This window comes from Hyaena hyaena, unplaced genomic scaffold (assembly GCF_003009895.1).
Source record: "Hyaena hyaena isolate Hyena2069 unplaced genomic scaffold, ASM300989v1 scaffold_263, whole genome shotgun sequence".
Lineage (NCBI taxonomy): Eukaryota > Metazoa > Chordata > Mammalia > Carnivora > Hyaenidae > Hyaena > Hyaena hyaena.
In genome coordinates this window covers 1,043,701-1,068,331 of record NW_024080897.1, presented here as the reverse complement: position 1 = coordinate 1,068,331, position 24,631 = coordinate 1,043,701, and the positions used below count along the sequence as shown (strand labels likewise).

Here is a 24,631-nt window from a genome sequence, read left to right as displayed (position 1 = left end):
TCCTTCCTTTTGTTCTTTCTCCTCCCTTCCTCCCTGTGCTCTTCCGATCTCTCCCTTCCCTTCCTTCCCTTCCTTCCCTTCCTTCCCTTCCTTCCCTTCCTTCCCTTCCTTTCTTTCTTTCTCTTTCTTTTCTTTCTTTCTTTCCTGTCTGTCTTTCTGTCTTCTCTTCTTTTCTTTTCTTTCCTTTCCTTTTCTTTCTTTTTTTTTTTGAAGGAGAGCATGTGTGAGTGAGAGCGGGGGGAGGGGCAAAGGGAGAGGGAGAAAGACTCTTAAGCAGGCTCCACGCTCAGTGGGGCTCGATCCCATGACCCTGGGATCGTGACCTGAGCCGAAATCAGAAGTTGGATGTTCAACCAACTGAGCCGCCCAGGCGCCCCCTTTTTTTTCTTTAGAATTAAAGATGGACAAATCACTTTCCTTCTTCATGAATGCTTTTTCAAACTTTTACTGGTCATAAAATCCAGACTAAGAACTGCTATTTTCAAGAACTCTATTCCTTCGCTTATGATAAGCCTTATTTCAAATACAAGTATAGGAGACACTGTGACTGTTTTTTACGTGTGAGCATCATGAAGTAGAAGATAGAATATTTACACATACTTTGATGCACATTTGTTTGGGTTCTGATATACATAGCTCTGTAGTACTGTTCTGTAAACAAGGAAAAATAATCGGCTGTGATGAAAACAGAGGACCATTTCTCAAGATTTTGTTGTAAAACAGAAGCTTAACTTTGCATTAAAACTATGCACGACAGGTGATTTTATACTGTACAAGCACTAGTAATTAGAACTACATTCCTTATAGACAGTGACACAAATCTACTAAAGTTAAAAGTTAAATTGTTCAATTTAAATACTAGAAACAATGTGTAAACTGCATATATAATAAGTTTATCATGTATATGTAAAATGGATACTTTATAGTTTAAACTGAACATCCAAGTAGCAAATTTAAATTTTGAATACTATGAAAAACTGTCAATAAAGGATCTGAACTCTCAGTTTTAAGATTTTATAAGGGAGGCAATAGCCTTCTCTTCTGTGAAGATAAGAATTCTGGCATACTTGGTTTCAGACAACAGAACCTGTCTGTGCTTTGTGTACGTGTGTAAACATAAATGCACATATACCGTCAAGGAGCAGTTATTGATATGCAGCCCTTTCACATCAGGTAACTGGATGCACATCTTCATCTGTAACGCAAGGAAAATAATGGTTGTGGCTGTAACAGAGGGTTTTATGTAGGGCTCTATGTGAATCACGGTCTGCATTTTAAGGCAGCCCGGAAACCTTGTCTGAAGGATTTGTATTTGAACCTGTGAACCGTTGGCCCCAACCAAGGTCTTTGAACAGGTAAGGGGCTACTCACCATGTAAATCCGATGGCATCAAGGACATGTGTGTATCTTTCTCCTTGGAACCTGTTATTCCCATTTGGTGGATTTTATTGAAAATGAGCAGGGTTGATAATGTGGTTCCTGTTGCTGCCTGTGCGTGGTGGTTGCCCATGAATTGTGCCCTTGGCTGCGTCCAGAAAAGAATCTTATGTTGCAGATTGCACTCTCCTTTTTGCAGTCTCTTGCAAAAGGTTTTGTGGCAGAAGCTTCCTCCTCCTCCTGCCTTGCTGGTTCGAGCCAGCGTCCACACTGGCATCTCTGGCCTGGGCAGCAGGCCCCTGTGTTCCGTGCTGGCCTTCTGTGAGGCTTCCCTGGGCTTCTGGCTCTGCCTCCCCTGTTTCAGTTCGGTGCACAGCGATGCCAGGGCCCCAGGTCTCCTGGAAGCCTGACCTTGTTCCATGATCTGGTTTATTCTATGAGGCTTTCTCCTTTTGGGAGAATTATGGATGAAGTTAGCAAAACACGCATTGTGTGAAGCTGGGAAGGTAAGACATGGACTCTAAACCTGTCCTTGAACCTCCGGAGGTAAATGTTAGTCTATACTCATTTTTAATTCCTTCACTAACAGGTGCTCTAGAAAGGACGGCAGAGTCAGCCACCGTTCTCGGTGTTTAATCCATTCCTTCCTTTTCCCCTATTCCTGCGTCTCCTGCTCCTCTCCATCCCGCTGTAAACTGAGCTTCTAGTGGCTGTCTCTGGGGGGCCCTCTGTCTGCTCCATGCTTTGGCCTTCTCTTTCCCCAGAGTCTGTTGTGATTCTTCCCAGACTTGTTCCTGTTCCTCACCCTTGTTGTCATTTTATAATGACAGTACTTACTTTGTGAACTGAGAAGTAGGAATGCCAAGCGGAATGCTCTGGGAAGGCTTAATAAAAGGCTCCACTTAGAAAAAATTGCTTTAAGTAATTGGGTACGGATGAGACAAGTGACTGGGGGGAGGGGACTGTAGAAATACAGGAGGAGTCTGAGCTGGGAGCCTCATAAAGCGTTTTCGAAGTCCTAGGTGATGCATCAGGGGTATGATTTTTGTAAGACCGTGAGACGCTCCGACACCAGATCTGTACATGCTTTTAAATTAAACCAAAACTTAAAGATTCTGTATTATTTATTTCTGAATTGGCCAACTCTTAGTTCAGATTATAGCACTCAGGACATCTCTAACCCTGCCTGGGAATGTTGGGGACGGCTTCCCGGTGATCCCTGAGCCTCACGTAGGGGAGAAGCAGGCACGAGCGACGGGAAGCCCAAGAGAGCCTAGGCCGTCTGCAGGGACACCACTGTGTGCAGTTTGAGATCGAGCATCAGAGGAGATAAAGATGGAGACGTACAGAGGAGGCAGATCACAAGGAGGCTCGTGTCTCCACTGCAGGGATTTGGATTTAGAATGTTGGTGGGAAGCCACGCAGAGGGAAGAAGACACCACAAAAATGGTGGGTTTGGCCAAGTTTCTATTAGGAACATGTAGGTAGTGATGCCACAAGTATGGCCGGTGAAGACCTTTAATTCTGATTAGTGGGTGCACACTGGGGAAGAGCCCCCTCCTCGGTGACGTCATTCATGAGGCCATACCCCAGCAGAGAGCAGCCATGGGTCTGTAGGTCATTGTGCCGCCACCAGGCAGATTATGGTTGATGACCAAGTCGGAGCCACTCATAGTTTCAAAGGAAGAAGGTAGGCAGCTTAAAACTTGCGTATCTTTTTAGTGTGGTCCCACCTGAGGATGTAAGAACCCTGCACATGTTTTTTGCCGATGCTCTTGGTTGTGTAGGAAAAGCTTTGGGGTGCCTACATGGCTCAGTCGGTTAAGCATCCAACTTCGGCTCAGGTCATGATCTCACGGTTCGTAGGTTCGAGCCCTGCATCAGGCTCTGTACTGACAGTTCAGAATCTGGAGCCTGCTTCAGATTCTGTCTCTCCCTTTCTCTGCTCCTCCCCCCGCCCCCCCCACCCCTGAACAAAAAGAAAAAGAAAATCTTCACGTTTTAGTGGTGTGGGGGTTGAGTGTGCTCCTGTAAATTTTGTTATTGATTAAAAAAATTGTTTTTCAATCTTTATTTTTAGAGAGCGAGCATGAGTGGGGCTCAAACTCGTGAATAGTGAGATCACAACCCACACTGAAGTTGGACACTTAACCAACTGAGCCACCCAGCCTCCCTTGTAAAATTTTCTTTAATGTTTATTTTTGACAGAGAGAGTGAGCACGAGCAGGGAAGGGGCAGAGAGAGAGGGAGACACAGAATCTGAAGCAGGCTCCAGGCTCTGTCAGCACAGAACCCTATGCGGGACTCTAACTCAGGAATCGTGAGATCATGACCTGAGCCAAAGTTGAACATTTAGCTGACTGAGCCACCCAGGCGCCCCAAATGTGCTCCTGTAAATGTGATTATGAGTGGAGGGGGGTATCACTTATAAGGTAACCGGCTAGCTTTAAAGTGTCATGGACTGCGTACAGTGGGAGCCCCCCGCCCCATCCCCTGGAGTCTGCCTTTCCACGTTTGATCCTTGCTTTACTTCTTCCCATTCCTGCTTCACAGAGCCCCATTCTTTATCTGTAAGATGGAGAAAAATGGCACTACTTCATAAGGGTTGTTGTGAAGACCAAATTCAATCATTTTAATAAAATTCTTAGCGTAACATCTAAGTGCATGTTAAGCACTACGTAATGGGTGGTTGTTTTTAAAGCACCACATACCTATTTAAGTAGGGGGAAGAGTTTGGTAATAGCATTATATTGCATCAAAGGGACTGTCACAGAATTGTCAGGCCCATAAATATCAGGCCCACACTTTGAGTTGTTACACAGATACTCTAAGCTTGATATCCCCAAAGGTTTTTAATAGATATTTTTACATGTTTGACTCACAGGATCAATTTCCGTTATTTTCAAAATAGACTGTCAAGCACTAAACATTTCCTATTAACGAATTGAATGCAATTTTTGAAACCTTCAGATAATGTTTGAGTCAGGGGGTTCATTTATTTAGAGTTCTTGATATTAAACAATTCTCACCTCCCAGAAGTCTTCCTACTAGTGAAGCCAGTGAAAATGAAGGTACGGAATGGAAGTTTTAGGTGTGCAAGTTTTAGGCATTTTTGTCTTTTTTTTTTTTTTTGAAACGTGGGATTCCTTGAGCATGTGAACTTGCCCGCAGCTGCCCTCAGCAAAATGCCGTAATTTATTGAGGAAACCTGAATTGCAAAACCTTTCTCCCCCCCACACCCCTCATCCAAAAAAAGAAAAAAAAAATCAACAGCTTGACTGAGCTTAAGTAACTGACTTTTCATATCCTTTCACGGAGCACAAAGGGCTAATCCTGAGGCTACTTGAGCCACCAATGCCGACAGTGGTGGGGACCACCATGGAACGTGTCATTCCCTCCTCACCACACACAAAACACATTGACTGCGGCTTTATGAAGTGAAAATGCCCAAGAAAAAAGAAAATGTGAAGGAGGTGTCCGCAGTCATTTCTTTCCAGAGGGGGAGCGGGAAAGAAAAAGCTGCTGCATCTGGGTATTGAGAACAAAGCAAGCCGAAGACCAGGGCACAATAGGTTGGGTCGCGGGCTTTTATAGAAGCAAGAGAGTGGAACTGCCTTTCCTTGTGTCAGTACCACTGACCCTTGCATCGCATTGTGCGGAGATGTCAGGGAAAGTGTGTAGAAAGCATTCCAGCCTCTTTCACCCAACAATGACTTTGTCATTTTGAGATTTCTATGGTGTGTTGACCCCTTCCCCCCACTCCCGCCCTCCAATCCCCATTGGACAAAGGAGATTGTTAGTTAGGCCGCCTTGCCCTCATTTGGAAGACCTCTGTTTTACCGACTCTTTAAAAGTAAACTCATCCATTTTCACTGAAGCACGGTTGCTTTCACGCTTTTACAATCAACGAAAAGCGTTGTAGGCAGAGCCGTTGCAAGGCTGGAATGTCCCGAGAAAATGCCAGGCCCGGAGATGATGATTCACGCAAACTGCCAAGTTAAAGTGGGTTTCCTTGTTAATAGGAGGGAGAATTGATAATACGAGTTACTGGAAATGTTTACAAACACTTGATCCTTGGGGTTGTGAGATCGGGGTGATAGGATTCACACAAGCCCACTCATACGGTTCCTTTACCTTTTTGTTGATGAAAGAAGAGATGGTTGCCCCCCCCCCCCCCACACCCAGCACGATGGTTAGCACAATTAGAAAAGCAGCACCGTCAACATCAGCGTAGTGACAGTTAATCACCGGGGACCCTCCCAGGCTGGCAACCAGTGTTCCAATTTGTCTGTCCCAACATGTGTGCTCCAATGATAATGTTTGTAGTTTAACAGGAAGCTAATTAAGACCTAAAAAAAAAAAATTAGGCATCTCATTTTTATCACACGTGGTGGTGGTGTGCGGAACATAGAACTTCACATTATGGTGTTGTTGGATGACGTCCATCGCAAACCAGCGGCCACTCATGGGGCTTTCTCGCCTTGCCACCTTGCATCATTAGGGATGATTAAATGGACAGTCGTTGCTAGGGAGAGGAAGATGGCTAAATATTTACTTAGTTTGAGGACCTTTAGAGTCCCCATTGGCTGTTCTTGGTTACATTCACTCAGTTCTGGCTACTTCAGGAGTTTTCTTTGTCAGATGAGCAAGAAAGGGATGGGCTGGAGAAACTTCAGGTTTAGTAAAATCTCGCACTTGCCATTTTATGTATGGATTTCTCTCTCCAATCTGATGTGAAACCTGATTAGCTATAATTTATACTATCTTCTGCTTGTGAGTTTCATGACTCACTTGTCTCTTGGAGCCCTTTCTTCTGGGTTCTTTGATTTAGTGTTCTTTGATCCTCATTGGCATTGAGTCACGAAGCAGATAAGAACATCTCTGGCACTGGAGCTAAGGGGCAGCACTGTGTGGCAGATACGCCAGACGTGGCTCAGGAATTGTGCTTTGTCTGAGGCGCAGGCTGGTTACCATTAGCCCTCGCGGGTGCCTCCCGCTTCATTCCCCACAGCGCACCCGAGGAGATCACCATGTGACATTATGGCTGTGTATTTACACGTTGCCAACACCTGCCTGAGCATGACCAAAGAAATGGGAAAGGAATTGTGGTGTCATAATCTTCTATTTAGCCTGTTGATACAATTGAGGTATAGTTTACAAACAATAAAGTACATTTTTTGGGGTAGTTTGTTGAGTTTTGATAATTGTGTGCATCCCTGTGACAACTAACTAAAATGCAATGTTGTAGAACCTTCTCATCACCTCGGAAAGTCTCTCTTGCCCTTTGGTGTTCATTTCCATACCCACACCTTTCCGGGATTTCCGATGCCATAGAATCAGTGTTTTTATTTTGGGGGGCTACGTATATATAAATGGAATCAACATAGTACATGTTTTTCCGTGGCTGCCGCCTTTTTTTCAGCATCTTTTTTGGGACTCATCCCGGTTGCGTGTTGTGTGATTCATTTTTTGTTCCTGAGTGATATTCCACTGATTGAAGATTTCTCAACTCTTGTATTCCCCACATGATGAACATTTGGGTGGTTGACAGTTTTTAGCAATGAACCTTCTTGCTCAAGTGTTGATGTGGATGTGTGTTTTCATTTATTGTAGATCAAATACCTAGAAATGAAATTGCTAGGATATAAGGTAGGTGTATATTAACTTCAAAAAATTATAAAGTTTTTCAAGATGCTTCCAGCATACGCTCACCAGCAGTGTGCAGAATCTAGCTGCTGTCCTTCTTCACAAGTTAGTACTGTCAGTCTTTTTGATTTTAGCCTTTCTAGTAGAGACTGGTCCCATTGTGGTTTGAATTTGTATTTCCCTGATGCTGCATGACACTGAGCTCCTTTTCATGCATGCTTATTGGCCATTCAGAGCTCTTCTTTTTTGAAATATTCATTTAGATCGCTTGCTGATTTTTAAACCTAAAAATTTTTTTTATTGTTGATTTATAGAAGTTTATATGTATATCTTTCTTTTTTTCTTTAAACAAATATTTTTAACATTTATTCATTTTTGAGAGACAGAGCACAAGCAGGGGAGGGACAGAGAGAGAGGGAGACACAGAATCCAAAGCGGGCTCCAGGCTCCGAGCTGTCAGTCCAAAGCCTGATGTGGGGCTCGAACCCATGAACCATGAGATCATAACCTGAGCCAGTTGGATGCTTAGCCGACTGAGGCACCCAGAAGCCCCTGTATGTATATGTTTCTTAATAGTAATTTAAAAAAAAACCAAATGCTAGTTTAATACTAGGCCTTTGTGAATCTTTTCTTCCAGCCTGTGGCTTGCCTCTTTTTTAATAAAGAGCAAGTTTTAATTTTGTTGAAGTCCAATGTTTGCCCCCCCCCCCAACCTCTTATAGTCCATGTTTTTTTTTGTGTGTCATAAGAAGTCTTTGTGTGTCTTTATGGGGTGCAAGGGTACTTACTTGTTCTACCTCTTTACAAGTGAGGCGTCATCTGTTACCTTTTGTGTGGAATGTGGTTCATTGTTATTACCGTTTTCCCCAGTTATTCTGTTCACATTTGTTACAAAGACTTTTTATGCATTTAACTGACTTGGCACCTTGGTTAAAAATCTTTTTGACTGTATGCGAGCGAGTCTGTGTCTCTTGATTTTGTTCCATTGATCTGTTTATCTGCCTTCACACCCACACTGCAGTCATGGTTATTCTCCATTTCAGTAAGACTTGAAACTTAGGAACTCTGTACTGCTTTTCAAGATTGTGTTGATCATACCAGATCCTTTACTTGACTATAAACATTTTAGAAGCCTTTCAATTTGTTTTTCAATAAAAGCCTGATGGATTTTGATATTACCTTTTAGCTGTAGATGAACTTGAAAAGTCGGTGATTCTTAACTATATTGAATCTTTCTGTTATGAATGTGGTCTACCTCTCTACCTATTCAGGTCTTCTTTAATTTTAGCAGTGTTTTGTAGTTTTTTTGTATAAATATTTGGCACTCCTTTGGTTAAATATATTCCCTGAGTTTTCATGTTTTTTAATTCTGTTTATGAGATTCTTTTTAATATCATTTTCCAGTTGCTTGTTGCTAGTATAAAGAAATACAGTTGATTTATGTATAATGACATTGTGTCATTGAACTTATGAACTCATTTTGCATTTCCTGGAGTTGGTGGGGTTTTTTTTTGTTTGTTTTTGTTTTTTTTTTTTAGCTCTGTAGAATTTTCTACATACATAATCATGTCAGCTGTTCATAATGATAGTTATACTTCTTAATTTAGAATATATGACTTATGTTATCTTTCCTTAAAGGGCTAGAGTTTCCAGTACAGGGTTGAATAGAAATGATGAGAGGGGCACCTGGATGGCTCAGTTGGTTAAGCATCTGACTTCGGCTCGGGTCATGATCTCACCATCTGTGAGTTCGAGCCCCATGTCAGGCTCTGTGCTGACAGCCCAGAGCCTAGAGCCTGCTTCGGATTCTGTGTCTCCCTCTCTCTCTGCCCCTTCCCTGATCACATTCTGTCTCTCTCTCAAAAATAAATAAACTACTAAAATTTTTTTTTAAAAAACGATGAGATAAGATATACTCTTGGGGTGTCCGGGTGACTCAGTGGGCTGAGTATCCAACTCTTGATTTCAGCTCAGGTCATGATCGCACAGTTAATGAGTTCAGGCCCCACATCAGGCTCTGTGCTGATAGCTAAGAGCCTGGAGCCTGCTCCAGATTCTGTGTCTCTTTCTCTCTCTGTCCATCCCCTGCTCATTCTCTCTCTCTCTCTCTCTTAAAAATAAGTAAACATTTGAAAACATTAAGAAAATTTTAGATGTTTATCATATGCTCTTTTTAGTGCCTGTGCTGTGTTAACCCCTTTTAACTCATAATAATGGTAGTTTTTCCTCTCTTCTTCATCAGTCTTGGTAGGAGTTTGTTAATTTCATTGGCGCTTTGAAAGAATCAAACTTTGGATCTGTTGATATTTCTCCTTGGAAGTTGGTTTTCTGTCTCATTAATGTTTACCATTCTCTTTTCATTTTTCTATATACTTCAGTTTAATATGTTGGGGTTTTTTTAAGATGTATTTTTAAATCCTTGACTTTAAGCCTTTCTTCCCTTTTTTCCTTAATGAGGTTTTATGTTTTTAGAGCAGTTTTAGGTTTGCAGCAAATTACAAGAGGAAAGTAGAGATTTCCCATGTATCCCCTGTAGTCCTGTCTTTTAAAACAAAAAATTAAAGGTAAAAATTTACCTCTAAACACAGCTTTAGTTGCAGACCTCAAATTTTAATATTAGCAGATTTTTATTTTATGTCAAGATACTTTCTAATTTTATTGTAATTTCTTTGAACTAGAGGTTAGAGAAGTATATTACTAAATTTCCAAATGTTTAGTGATGTTCTGGTTACCTTTTGGTTATGGGTTTTTGTGGGGGCTTTTTGTTTGTTTTGTTTTTTCTTAAATCCACTTAGGTCAAAATGTATTCTGTATAATTTCTGGCCCTTGAAGTTTGTTGATACTTGCTGTATAGCATAGTGTATATTCAGTTGAAAAGGATATATTATGCAGTTATTGGCTGTAGTATTAGTATTTCCTAATTAGGTCGTGTTTGTTCATTGTGTTTTTATATCTTCTGTATTTTTATTTTTGTCTTCTTGTCTATCAGTTATTGAGATAAGTGGGTTAAACCTCCCCCGTGCCCCCCCGCTGTGATTATGGATTTGTCTATTTCTCCTAGGTTCTTTTAGATTTTGCTTTAAACATTTTGGAGCTGTGTTATTAAGTTTATATACATTTAGATTTTTTAAATATCTTATGGATAAATTGACCAATTCTTCTTTTGTAATGTTTTCCTTTATTTTTAGGAATGCTTCCTAACTTAAAAGTTTCTGTTTAGTGTGGTATAGATATACTCCAGCTTTCTTTGGGTTAGTGTTTTCATAGGGTACCCTTTTCCAACCTTGTTTAATTTTTAAGGTGTGCCTTTTAAAAGTAGCATATAGATGGACTCCAGCCTTGAATTTCAAAATAAGCTCTAACAACACTGAGGAAAGGTAGAAGGGAAGCTATTGATCTATGAGATATGCTGAACGTAAAAGAAAGGGAAGAAATGCTGTGTTTCCCTGATGATTTCTGTTGTGTTGGCTAACACACTGTAAGCCTAACACCACCATCCACTCTTCAGTGGAATTAGCAATGACTCAGGACTAAGGGCTAACCGAAGGATACAGTTCCCAGAGCTGGTGTGGATATAAAAAGATCCGAGGCCAGCACATGGAGGGTGAAAAGAGTGGTTAGTGTATCTCAGGGAAAGGACAAGTTTCAAAAAGCTTAAGCTTCTTAAACAATTTTTAAAAAATGTTTGTTTACTTTTAAGAGAGAAAGAGACAGAGCACGAGCAGGGGAGGGGCAAAGAGAGAGGGAGACACAGAATCTGAAGCAGGCTCCAGGCTCTGAGCTGTCGACTCAGAGCCCAATGCAGGGCTTGAACTCATGAACTATGAGATCATGACCTGAGCTCAAGTCGGACGCTTAACTAACTGGTCCACCCCGGCATCCCCGAAAAGTTTAATCTTAAAGAGAATTTGTATGGATATCTTCATATAAATAAGACACACCAACATTCCAGAAAGTTCTGATACAACAGAGCCAGCTGAGTTGGGTGAAGTCAAGAGACGGGTGACAAAGAAGGGATCTGGGAGCCAGAGCTGATGTCTGAACTCCCTGAGACATGCCAGGTGCCTTATCAGCATGTCGCTTAAGACTAGCCGTAGGTCAGTGTTAAGGTTTAGGAACTTACATTTAAGAGCCTTCCATATTTTCCTCTTTGCTTTTATTTATCCTGTAATTGAAGAGTAACGAGTATGTGATGGGAATTACATTTAGTTCTTAATACTTTTGAGTTTTGTATAGCCTCTTCAAAATTTTACTGCCTCCACAGGCATCTTGTATTAGCCAGCAGCACAATCTGTGTGATAGTCATTTCATTGAAAGGTTATTTTTTTTATCTCCTATGTTTCCAGAATAAGTAGATAGAAGAATCTCTCCTACACCCACATCAGTAAACAGCTTACTGATTAAAAACTAGGCATCATTTTTTTCCTGTCTCTAAATCAGAAGAAAATCTTGCCGTGTTTTCTTGCCAAGAAGTGAATCTTGCTTTGTTTATTGCACGTAAGCCGTATCTCCTGTGAAATCAGTAATCGTTTAAGGCAATCTGGACGATTTGTACTTATCAGAACTTGGAACAGAATTTTTAAGAGTCTGACTGACAGCAGAATTCAAAGCTTTGAAATTCCTTTGAGGTGCTAGCAGTTTTAATGATCCTGATTTTATTTTTTAATACTGTAAACAAATAATAAAAGTACTGTCTACTAAGTGGCCTTATGATTAAATACATGTTTCGCTTTGTGCCGAATAGAAGTCTGAGCGCAAGCACGAGTTCAAATAAGAATGGGGTGAGCCAGAAGTATGGATGACATATTTATTTGCATAAAATAAGAAGAATACATTTTTACTGCTGTTTATAGAAAACATGTTCCTTGGCACAAGCTTCACAAAGACTGGCAGGAACAGAATCCCATGGAATTAAGTTTAAAGTAAATTGTGGGTAGATACCTAGGAATTCCTACAGGGCTCTAAGCATTTGGGTAGTTAAATGCTAAACAGACAAAGCAGTCCTCCATTTAATACTCTCTGCAAAAGAAATATGTTAAAATCTCTTAAGGGATACAGTATTCATTCTAGAGGAAGACACGACCTGGGGAGATGCTTTGTTTTCACCACCGTCCCAGTGTAAATATGAAGTATGTAGAATCGTCTCATTTAGGGTCTTTGGGTTTCGTATTTTCATTAAAGTTAAATTTGGTTCTTCCCACCCTTCCCCCAAATCAGTTTGCTTCCTGGGCTTTAACTTCATCCTTTGAATCTTCTTTGTTTAAACGGTATCTCTTAAATCAGCATGTGTTTGTGTGTTCTCTTAGCAGACATTTTACGGACCTTTTTAATGATCAGGTCTGCTCTGTGAACCGAGCAGGCTTTTATTTCCACAGGAGCTGGGAATCTAGGACCGAACACCTCATGGAAGAGACTAGATACAACCACAAGAAACCCAACCAAACTAGAAAATGCAAGTGAAAGGGAAAACATAAAATAGGAGTGCATTTAGGTGTAAAGTGTTTGAAGTATGAATCTTGATATGGGTTGCAGTGTCGTGCAGAGATTGTAGGAATAGTCTTGGGGACACAGTGACTCTGAATTATCTAACTTAGGGCAAATCATTAAACCTCTCTGAGCGTCAGTGAGCATCAGCTTCGTTCCTTCAATTTTTAAAAAATATTTATTTATTTTTGGGAGAGAGAGAGAGAGCATGAGCAAGGGAAGGGCAGAGAGACAGGGAGACAAGAATCCAAAGCAGGTTCAACTCCTGCTCAAACTCCTGAACCAAGATGTCATGACCTGAGCAGAAGTATGATACTCAACTGACTGAGGCACCCAGGCACCCCACATGAGCTCCGTTCTTTGTGCATGGAGGTGATAATCTCTCCCACTCAGATTAAAGTGAGGATGGAATTATATAAAGCATGTGAAATACTGAAGAGGTAGGACACACGGCAGACCTCACGAGATGCTGTCCATTATTGGTATTGGGGAGGGGAAGGCAATTGTATCTGTCCGGTTGTGAACGAGATACGGAGTTATTCTTCAGTATAACAAGGGAATTTGCCGGAGGCGCTCGCAACCAAGCAATGGGGTTTTTCTCAACATTTGTAACTGGGAGGTTTTCAAACAAAGCAGTTAACATTTTTCATAAGAATTATTTTCTTTTATGGCTTTTGTAAACCACATTAACAATTCATTTAGATATCCATGTAGTTTAATCAGAAAGAGCAGCTCACAGGACACCTTCCTTTCTAAGGAAGAGAGGTACTCCTTAGGCATCCTTCCCACAGGTGATGGTGACCGGGTCCTGCTTACTTACCAGGAAGGCCAACCTGGAGTGGACACAACTGAATTTCCTGGGATTCACTAGTGCACAAAATCTAGCTTTCATATTTCCCTTGATATCGACGCCAGCTCCTGACGCATGAAATAGAAAGTGTCAAGGTGGACTTCGTCTTTGTCCCTACTGGGTATTCTGGTGTTTGGTTTGGTTGATTCGGAGGCCCAACACGGTGTTCCTTACTCTCCCAGAAGTGCTGAGCAATTTCAGAGCAGGAAGTCTTCACTAAGAAGTGAGGCTTAAAACAGTGAAAGAGTCCACAATAAGAAAAGAAACATCTCAAAAAATGTTGAGTTGCTTCCATTATCTTGAGGCCATCAATCTTTGGGACACTCACAGGTGGGCCGAAAATGGAGAGGACAGAAAATACATTAGGCATGAGATCTATCGGTCGTCTTATATTCAAGCAAAATAGACCTCAGATATGATGGCCATAGAAGAGCCACCACCACATTGGTACATGTGACATCATCACCACATCCAGCAAACAATAACACCTGGTCCACTGTGTTCCTGCACAGTCCTAAGCTGTGCCAGTGGTTAGAATGAGACATGTCTCAGGCTCCAGCTTCCATGATATTTTAAAAGTCTTTGGGCCCATAAGTCTGGTAATGCACTGTTTCTTCTCTTTTGGCTGTTGGCCTTTAGAGCACACTCTAGACAGTAATAATAATGGTACTTAGGGCTTCTTTTTGTTAAGCGTGGACTGCTAAGCACATTATACAATTATTTAATTCGTACTACCTTCCAACATGCTTTTGTGTTGGTGGGTAGCCCAGTTTTCACTAAGACAAAATGGTAGACTGTGTTCCCTTCCTATTAATATTCAAGAGGGTTGGTCCTAGACCCTGTCGGATAGCACAGTGCTAGGCTGATGCAGTTCCCCTCCAGGTCTAGGTTGATGTTCTCTGTAAGCTGCAGAATTACTTCCGATTATGAAAAATCAAAACGTTCTCTCAAGTGAAGGGCTTTTATCCAAGGACTGTTTGTATTTGTTTATGTGGGTTTATAGATTTTGGATTGACTTCCTAACAGGTATGTTCCAATTGGGATGCAAGCATATCAAAAAAACCCGATTACCCTTAGATCTTGGGTGTCAAGGCTTGGGTCAGGTGCTTCTGGGTCAACATGTTTCTTGCTGTATATTTATATCATTGTGTCTTTGTGCCTTAGTGCAACAGAGGTACAGAAGCATTGGCTCTTGGGGGTGGATCATCCAGTATGGGCTTGGAATCCAGTCATTTGGGCAGAGTCGTGTACATACTTTGGAATTCCTGAGAATGTGAAAGCAAGAAATGAGATTGGCTTTAAGGAGAGGGTGGGTGTTTGTTTTGTACCAGCATCTTGTGTATCCCCTTTCAGAATATTAGCTCCTTTGCTTACTGCTTTTGTCCTTGCCAACTTCCATAAAGATTTGGCTGTCATGGGTGCCTGGCTGACTCAGTTGGTAGAACATGCGACTCTTGGTCTTGGGTTTGTGAATTTGAGCACCATGTTGGGCACAGAGATTACTTAAAAAAAAAAAAGTTTTCTGACAGTAAAAGATTCACATATATGTGATGTGTATATTATATATATAAATATACATATATTTATATATATGAATACGTATAAATGTAAACTCAAACATTGTGTATGTTTTTATAGCACAGTAAGTATAACATCTAATTCACTGTGGAGCTGGCCATAGATGACCTGCAAGTAATTGAAAGTGTCTTTGAATTGCTTCAGAATTTGGGGGCATCAAATCTGGAAGGCATACCTAACTTGGGAGTTTCTGAGAGCAGCAGTTACAGGCCTTTAATGGGCACCCACAGAAAGAGAGCATTGGCATCGCTCCAGCGGAGCCCCGTGTTTTGAACTCACCTCTGGTGCCTAGGTAAACTGCTGGGCCGGGTTAGCCACAGCAGGCCCCCACCTCAGGGAGAGCCAGGTCATTGAAACTGGGGAACATTGTTCAATCGAGTGATGTTAGTCTGCTCAAAAATTGTAAATTTGAATATTTTCATAATCAACACTTCAGATTTTTTTTCTTGACAACAGTGGTAAGCCTAGTGATCACTTAAGACCAGACATAGAAAGGTCTAGAAAGACCCTTCCTCATGTGCACGAAGGAAGAATCTTGGCTTCCTAATTAGTATAGAAGGGGGGATGCATCAGTTAATCCAGCAGCTGTGAGAAGTTGGTCAGCTGTAGATATTAAAGGACAGAGGTGCACAGCCCTACTCGCTCCGCTTACTGTTGGACTTGGTTCCCTCTGAACGCTTATGTGTCTTCACCCTGGCTTTTGTATGCACACCGCAGTAGAGACTGGGGGAAACAGCACACAGGGCTACATCAGAATAATGCAGTTTGAGTCACTGGGGCTCCTGCCCACAGATTCACAGGTCTAGAAGTTTCCTTCTTCCTCCACTCTTCTCCTGCCTGCAGGAGGCACCTTTCCCTGCACAGGCACTGCTCCCGGCTTTCTCCATAACACAGTGACTTCCCTGGAGAACTTGGGGCCGCCCCTGAACCTCCCACTTTCACAGTCCTGACCCGTCAGTGGAAACGACAGTTCCTGCTTTGCTCACTCACCAGCCGGTTGTTTTGATGGTGCTCTGAGAAAACGGGCTTGGGAGAGCTGTGAGGTCATGACATGGGTCTCCCTTAGGCGTCACCCAGCTAATCCTTCCCTTGGAGAGGCGCCCGCTGCCCGCTGCCCTGGCTGGCACAGTGCGGCAGGCGCTGGGTAGGCGCCTTCCAAGAGGGCACAGAACAGCCTATGTTAACGTGGGCAGGCACCTTGACCTCTGCAGCCCAGCTTCCTCTTGGACAATATTCCCAGCAGCTGTGATTACTACTGCAAGTTATTCGATGCCACTCTTTCTGCTTGTCAAACCAGCCTGTGAAATTGGGTTGTAAGTTTCAGAACCTTCTAGAAAGTGTTCATGTATTCTTCCCTGTGTTTCCATGGCCCCTGGTGCCTCATGCATATAGTCCTGGGTTTGTATCCATCTGAATTCACAAACTTTGGAGTTCGCATGTCATGTGAATGTGCTCATTCCCACCATTCAGTGATCCCACTGTCCCATCAGGCACATGCGAACAATATGTTGATTGCATTCATGTCACCTGAAGTTGTACACCATAAGATCATACTTCCCTGGTTAAGATGGATACTTAAATCAACAACATCATCCAGGTGACTTGGGTTTCTATTCCGCCTGCTCTTTTTCAACCAGTATCATTTCCTAACATAAAATCCCCTTATGAGACGAAGTCATGATTGAACGTTCATAGAACTCAGCACAGATCCTTTGTGCGGCCCATACCTGACACAGGGCACCTGCTGCTGTTATCATCATCAGCCTTTGAAATGGATATTTCAAATATATACTCTAATGATCGAAAACTTCCTGTCCAGATGCTAGAATTTATTGTTGTTTGGGCTGTAAAACATTTTTGTCATATTTTTTATTTGAAATATTTATTTTAGAAATAGCATAGCCTGGCCTGTAAAGATAGGGGCATCGAGACAGACTGATCCTTTTTAAAATCGAAGTATAGTTGACCCACAAGGTTACATGAGTCTCATGCATACAACATAGTGATTCTGCCACTCTGTACTTAACGCTGTGCTCATGACATGTGTGGCTACCAATTGTCACCATGCAACACAGTTGAGTCACACTACCATTGACTGTATTCCCTATGCTGTTCCTTTCATCCTCATGACTTACTTGTCCCATAACTGGCAGCCTGTCTCTCCCACTCCCCTTCCCCCAATTTGCCCATCCCTCAACCCCCTCCCCCTTGGCAACCATCAGTTCTGCATTTATGGGTCTGTTTCTGCTCTTTGTTTGTTTGTTTTTGGATTCTATATATAAGTGAAATCATACGGTATTTGTTTCTGTCTGACTTTATTTCACCCAGTGTAATAGCCTCTAGGTTTATTCATGTTGTCTCAAATGGCAAGATCTCATTCTTTTTATTCAGTTATCTATTGACGGATGCTTGGGTTGCTTCCATATTTTGGCTGTTGTAAATAATGCTGCAGTAAACATAGGTGTGCACATACCTTCTCAGACTAGTGTTTTCCTTTTCTTTGGGTAAATACCCAGTAGCAGTATTGCTAAATCACGTGGTATTTCTAATTATTTGTGGAACCTGCATGCTGTCTTCCTCAGTGGCTGTACCAATTTACATTCCTACCGATGGTGCATGAGAGCTCTCCATTCTCCACAGCCTTGCCAATACTTGTTGCCAAGTACAATACTTGTCTTACTGGTACTAGCCATTCTGTAGTTGAAGATGATCTCTCACTGTGGGTTTTGATTCGCATTTCCCTGATGATGAGTGATGTCAAGCATCTTTTCATGTGTCTGTTGGCCCAGATGATAACACTTAAAAAAAAAAGATTTGTGTTTCCTTATTTTCTTTTTTTTAAATAATTTTTTAATGTTTTTTTAAAATTTATTTCTGAGAGAGAGACAGACAGACAGCGTGAGCAGGAGAGGGTCAGAGAGAGAGAGGGAGACCACAGAATCTGAAACAGGCTCCAGGCTCTGAGCTGGCTGTCAGCACAGAGCCTGACACGGGGCTCGAACCCATGAACTGTGAGATCATGACCTGAGCCAAAGTCAGACGCTTAACTGACTGAGCTACCCAGGCGCCCCTGTATTTTCTCTTCCTTTGTCTGTCCTTTATTGGGCATGCTGATGAACTCTGAACTTTCTTAAGTAAGGTCTTTAAAGGAAAAAATTCAAGACAAATGAGGGGGCTCAAATAAGTCAAGAACTTTTTTTCCGAAGGATAAAAAGTTGGCGTTCTATTGAGGGCAAGCTTCAGTAGATCATAGTGGCTGATGGTTGGAGCATGCTTCTATGACTTAGGCTTTGCAGTCTTGATCAAGTTGCTTTTCTCCTGCCTGGGCGTCAGGGTCTCCATCTGCAAAATGAGATAATGCTAGTATTCGATAGGGTCACTCTGAGGATTAATGAGTAAAAACTCGCAAAGTACCTAATGGGTAGCATCGTACACAGAGAGCACTCAGTAAATGTTAGCTGTGGATAGAGGCCAAGAAAGAGGAATCCTCACTTTCAAAGGCAAACACTTAAATTCCTCCCTCCTTTTCTGACCACTGAATTTGTAATTAACCACTTCTTCATCCCTACGTGTATAGTTGAACCTTCTGGATTTCTCATCTACGATTCCCACTTGCTCATTTCCCTGGTAATATCCACTGACTCATGATAGTTTGAGATTCAAGTCCTGCACTCTCTGAGTCTCAAACTTTCTCATCTGTTAAATAGGGAAGATTATAAGGGCTACTGAGTGTATCAAAAGAATTAATATCTAGAAAATTCTTGTTGTCTTTGGCACATCCCGAAGATGGCAATAAGTATCATCAGAACCACTTGCAAAATTCTGTTGTATCGTTGGATGGGAAATGATGCCCTGCTGTTCCAACAATTCTTTGGAAGAAAGGAGGCAAATCCTAACAAAACAACCCTTTAAAGTCTGTGTTGGAAGAGAATTCTTGATGATAAGGCCTTTTTATCTCTTTTCTCTGTTTCAGACATTTCTACAAGTCGTCGGTGTGGTAGGCGTGGCAGTGGCGGTGATTCCTTGGATCGCGATACCTCTGATTCCCCTTGGCATCATTTTCTTTGTTCTTCGGCGATACTTCTTAGAAACCTCAAGGGATGTCAAACGCCTGGAATCTACAAGTGAGTCAGAGGCTCTTGGGCTGCGATGGAAACGTGGGCCCACTGCCATTTATGCTGTCATTAGGGAGACCTCCAAAATGATGCAGACTCTGTCTTCCATAATTTTTCCCAAGTTCACATTAAGTAATTGAGTATTATGGCTACTGTGAGTCAGAGTGGCTCCGAAGGCACATGGAGCTGGTAGCCTTCCAGGTCTAGCTATGCAGGGAAGCACAAGGAAGGGACAGAGTAACACTCCCCTGGAATGTGAGCACTGTGAGGACAGGGACCATTTCTGTCTTATTTAGGACATGCCTCCTAACAGAGCAGGCACTCAGGAAATCTTTTGGAAATACAGAAGGAAACTAATGGAATTTTTCTTTTCCCAAAGGTTCTGGAAATGACAAATAGAGGGAAAGATTAGGGAAAGGAGCAGAGGTGTCAGGAAATATACTCGTCCATCAGAAGTGATACATTTGAAAAACAGATTACAGGGCACCTGGGTGGCTCAGTTGGTTAAGCGCCCGACTTCGGCTCAGGTCACGATTTCTCGGTTCATGGGTTGGAGCCCCATGTAGGGCTCTATGCTGAGAGCTCAGATCCTGGAGCCTGCTTCAGATGCTGTGTCTCCCTCTCTCTCTGCCCCTCCCCCGCTCACGCTCTGTCTCTCAAAAATGAATAAATGTTAAAAAAAATTAAAAATAGATTACTATCACATACTCAACAAATGGCAAATAAGGTGCAATTGGTAAATGTTTTGAAAGGATAAGCACTACTATGTTTAGTTTTATTCTTTATTATCACCATTGTTTGCTGTCAGGCCGTACTGTTTGAAGCTCCACCCCCCCCCCCCCCCCCCCCACCAGGCTATTCCTATAAATGGATCCTGGATGTAATTCCCTTAGGAGGACCCGGGCGAGGGTTCTATTCAGTATGCATTTAGTTTGTTTTCCATTCAGCATCCTGGTTTTGGAATAATGGGAAAACCTGGGTAATCACAGAAGATAAAGTAATTCAAGAGCTTATCTCATTAATGCACTAATGTATGTATGTCATATTGGTAAAACAAATCATAAGGAGAGTCGATTGTTATATTTAAAAAAAGAGAAAAGGAATAAAGATGATAGCCCAAACATAAAGAAGGCAGATATTTGTATCAGAAAGTGCAACCCTATGAGTAGTTACTGCAAATTAATACCAGCTTAGCTTCCTGCAAGCCAGGCTGAGAGAAAACCTATTGGGTCTCACAGTTGTCCGGAAAAATAGAGAAATACAAATTCATCAGGACACAGGAGTTTTTGTTTTTTTGTTATGGCATGTGTGTGTTTCTTTTTTTTTTAAATTTACATTAGAGACAGAGCGCAAGTGGGGGAGGGGCAGAGAAAGAGGGAGACACAGAATCCGAAACAGGCTTCAGGCTCTGAGCTGTCAGCACAGAGCCCGACGCGGGGCTCAAACCCTTGAGTGGTCAGATCATGATCTGAGCCGAAGTCGGACGCTTAACTGACTGAGCCCCCCAGGCGCCCCATGTGTTTCTTTTTTAAGAATAGATTTTTGAGAGGTATTTGTCATAAGCATTTGCATAAAGGATAATGGGCATTGATTTCATAAAAGCTATAGAAAAACTTTCCGGTCGTCCTGTCCGAGAACCAGCTGACCTACTGTGAGGCATTGCCTTGGGGAGGCGGGCAGTGTGTCCCAGCGTGTTGGCCATCCTGTCACCGAGGCGGGGCTTGGAGAAGGCGGAGGAATAAGGGAGGAACTCCAGCCCGTCTTTTGTGGAGACAGCAAGGCCCCAGACACCTTCTGAGTGAAGGCTGCTCACAAAACGGAGTCTGTCATCTTCAGGCTTGTTGCAGAGGAGGTCTCTCTCTGGTTTATTCAAATGAGGTCTCTGGAGTAAGACGGAGATTTTTGCCCAGGACAAGGGCCACTGCCCATCCATGCGGAAGTGGAGAGGAAGGTGGGGGCCTCCTGAGGCTTTTTTCAAGAAATAATACAGGGTTTTCCCAGTGCTTAATCTGGGAACAGAGATGCTGAGAACTTTGGCGTGACCCTAGGATGTTTGGGAATATTGTGGAACATTCCTGCACCCCAGTAGGCTGTGACCACATACAGATTCTCCTTCGTCCTCACTCCCAGGTAACCAAGTGTGGTGGCCCATTGATTAGAACTTCTCTTGTCATCTGTCTGGCTTTGGGCCCGTGTCACAAATAGCAATTCCCTTATTTTCTCTAAGCAGTAAATGATTGTGTTTCTTGAGGCCATCGCTGGGGCCACCAGCAAAAAGGCAGGGGAGGGTAGCTGATTGCTCTGGCTGCAAGGCACAAATCTGCTCATCCTTGCGCTTTGAAAGGACTATGAAGGTCCCGAGGATCATTTTCAGCTCCTACTGCCTAGCTGCCTCTGAGACCTCAGGCAGGCCTACATTTAAACCACCTAACTGACAAATACGCAGCTAATTGTAATGATTTTCCATTTTTGCAGAAGTGAGCCCGCTAGCATCATTCGGGCATAGATAAGCGCATAAAACCAAGATCTGCTCCATCGTTTGGCGTTTGGCAATGCCTGAGTTATGCAGCCACACCCAGATCCCATGTGTGAGGGTACTGTGATGAGTTAGCAATGTCTGTCATGGGCGTCACTGGGGAGAGTTAAATGTGTGCGGGTGTTTCAGACCATTGACTGACTCTCAAATCTGCTGTTGTAAGTTCTCATGCTGGGTTTCCAGTGATGCCGTTCAACTGAAGGTGCTTAATAAGCTGTACAGTAATGGATATTCACTAAGTTTGATTTTGGGTTTTTGCTTTTTTAGTGTTTATTTTTGAGAGAGAGGAGGAGAGAGAATCCCAAGTAGGCTCCACACTTTGTCAGCACAGAGCCTGAGATCATGACCTGAGCTCAAATCAAGAGCTGGACACGTAACTGTCTGAGCCAGCCAGGCACCCTGATTTTGGGGTTTTCTAACCATAAACTACAAAGTCGAGGAAAATGCATTTAGTCACACATTGGGATCTTTAACCTGATTATTTTCCACCTGAGACACTGTGGCAGTGATTAAAAGCACAGCCTTGGGAATAAGAGTTGGCCAGTGCTCTTAATCCCCTGCCTGTTTTTCCCTGGAAGCTCCAGTAACACCTGCCCTGTGGGACTCTCGCAAGGATCTTGTGATTGATGCCTATAAAGTGCTTCCTGGCCACTTGGAAACGTGCTAGAACCTTGAACGTGAGGGAATTAAGAACACAACCAGTGGGCCTCACATAATGTAAATGATGACCTATAGCACAGCTGTCAGGTTGTTGGGCCAGCTCCCCACCTTCTCCCTCTTGGAGGGGGGTGTGTCCCCAAGATCCTCAGGGTCCTAGGACACACAGCCGTCAGTCTTGTGTCAGTTTTGTGAACGTAGGGTTGCATGTGGCTGTAACTACTGGCTAACGCCATGGGTGCTCTAGAAATCTGTCTACCTCAGGATAGCCAGCTCAATCACTGTGGGGGACAAAGCATAACATTGGGCAAGAGAACATACCGGGGCCTTGGCCCTCTGTCTCTCTCTGTGCCAGTTAATTTCCTTTGCACACCCTCCAGCTCACTCCCCCGGCATCCCGCTCAGTCCTGAGGAGGATGTGAGAGAGACAGGACAGCTTTCCTCAGGGCAGATTCCTGCTGTAGCACTGGGACTCTTGGGTCTGAGGTAGTCGGCGGTGGGGTCTCTGGGTTCACTGGTTTTCAAAGCTGGCTCGACCCCTGATTTCCGAAGTCAACCCCGCCCTGAAACCCTGCTAGAGAAAATCAACTGCGACCTTGATCTCCTGACTAGGAAAGCTGGTGAGGATGGCCACGCTGACGTGTTTCATTCCGGAACTCTCCCTGAGAGAGCAGCCATGTCTCCTTCCTTCTTAGAAATGTCGTCTGTGGTAAAACTGGTTATGTCACACCATTTGCTCAAGACATAAGAACATGGTTCTAGCGAGTTCTCTGTGCTTTCTGGAGCTGGACTCTAAGTACTTTCTTGATAGGAACTCAGGATTTCTGCTGAGACATCCTGGTAAGCACCCTGCTTCCACGTTGACTATGTCTTGGGGGACATGTCCTAAGAAGTGCAAAACAGGCCTGTTCAGAGCTTGCAGCGTTTCCTACTTGGGACATGAACTCGGTCCCCTTATGTTCATATTACTGCCTTAAAAGTATGAACTTAAAGGAAGCTAAAGTGAATAAAGGCTAAAGATGTCTCATTAGAAAGGGAAAGAGTGGTGTGAGGGCAAGGTCACAAACATACACCCAGCCTGTCAAAACCACCGCCGAATCACTTAAGGCTCTTTGCTGGAAGTAGATATGGGGGTAAATGTTAGGTCATGCCTCCGTTCAGAGAAGGTCTTTTTCCTTGAAGTAGCATCACAGGCAAGGGCCATTGACAGTTAATGTCCTCAGTCAGGTGTGTCAGGAGAGCGGCCCACTGTGGAGTGGGGGGTCAGCAGACCGCAGCCCAGGGCGTCCTTTCCTCTCTGAGCCCCACTCGTACGTGGAGAAGCCTGCCTCTTCCTTGCCTGAGAAGCCGTGGACACTAAGCTCTAAGAGGAGGTTCTGTGTCCACACATTTGTACCAAGCACACCCCCCACCCCCCATACATGCAGGGCCCGTGTGCACCGAGGTACTGACTGAACTCTCACACACTGACAGGCGTTCAAATGCCAGGCTGAGGAGTCGGGCTGTAAAACAAGTTTGAGTTTTTCTCCGAATTTTTTCTCTCCCTTATTTTATAAAACTTCTGCAGCCTCTCAGCCCTTCCCCTGAACACCCACGTGTTTCACCAACAAGCTTTCTCTAGGAAATGCGCAGGAAATAAAGTAATAAGTCAAGTGTTACCTGCTGATACAGCGCAAATTGTTACTCATCCCAGACAGAGGTCCCAGACTCGCAGTCCTGCCCCTGACAGCTGTTGGTCATGGCCTCCCCACTTATGGTGGGGAATGCAGACCTAAGGGACCCCCCCCGCCCCCCCCCGCCTAGCAGCCTTCAGTGCCCCTGTTCCCTGGTGAGCCGGAACCAGCGCCTGGTGCTCACGCATGCTGCGCTCTTAGAGGAGACGGCAGGGAAGCAGGAAGGCTGGTCCCAACCCAGCATGAAGTTACTCAACAGAGAATGGCCGCTAAGGTCACTGTCAGATTCCGAAAGAGTCATGTCAGTGTCACCCAGTGACTTCCACAGGCCAGGTTTCCCACAGGGCAGTGGCCCCCAACCAGAGTCAAAGCTGTTCAAAGACCCCGGCTGCACAGGCCCCCTGGGCACAAGGGCACCGCCGTACTCGGGTTCTCCGTCACCCAGAAAGAGACTCTCGACGCGGGAGCAGGACTGGCCATTGACCGTACTTCTCACCGACCGGTTACAGTTTCAGGGTGTACTGACTTGACCTCAGCCCTTCATAGTCACAGGTGGAGACGGACCCGCAGAGAGCGAACCAAAATTCAGTGTGGTGAGAACCGCAGCGGAATTCAGTTTCAGAACGTTAGTGAGTCAAAAATTCCTGAACGGGATTTCCTCCCAGAGGGCTGTCAGGGAGGAGTTCTAGGGAAAGGCCACGTTTGAGAAGGACCT

At 43.5% G+C, this 24,631-nt stretch overlaps 1 protein-coding gene across 1 annotated transcript in view; it reads left to right on the top strand.

Moving 5' to 3' along the window:
- The window catches only part of ABCC4 (ATP binding cassette subfamily C member 4), a 259,478-nt gene that overhangs the window by 179,069 nt on the left and 55,778 nt on the right, over window positions 1–24,631 (top strand). The window contains exon 21 of the mRNA XM_039245707.1: window positions 18,909–19,059. Coding sequence (XP_039101638.1) covers window positions 18,909–19,059 — 151 coding nt within the window. The remainder of the gene's footprint in view (window positions 1–18,908; window positions 19,060–24,631) is intronic.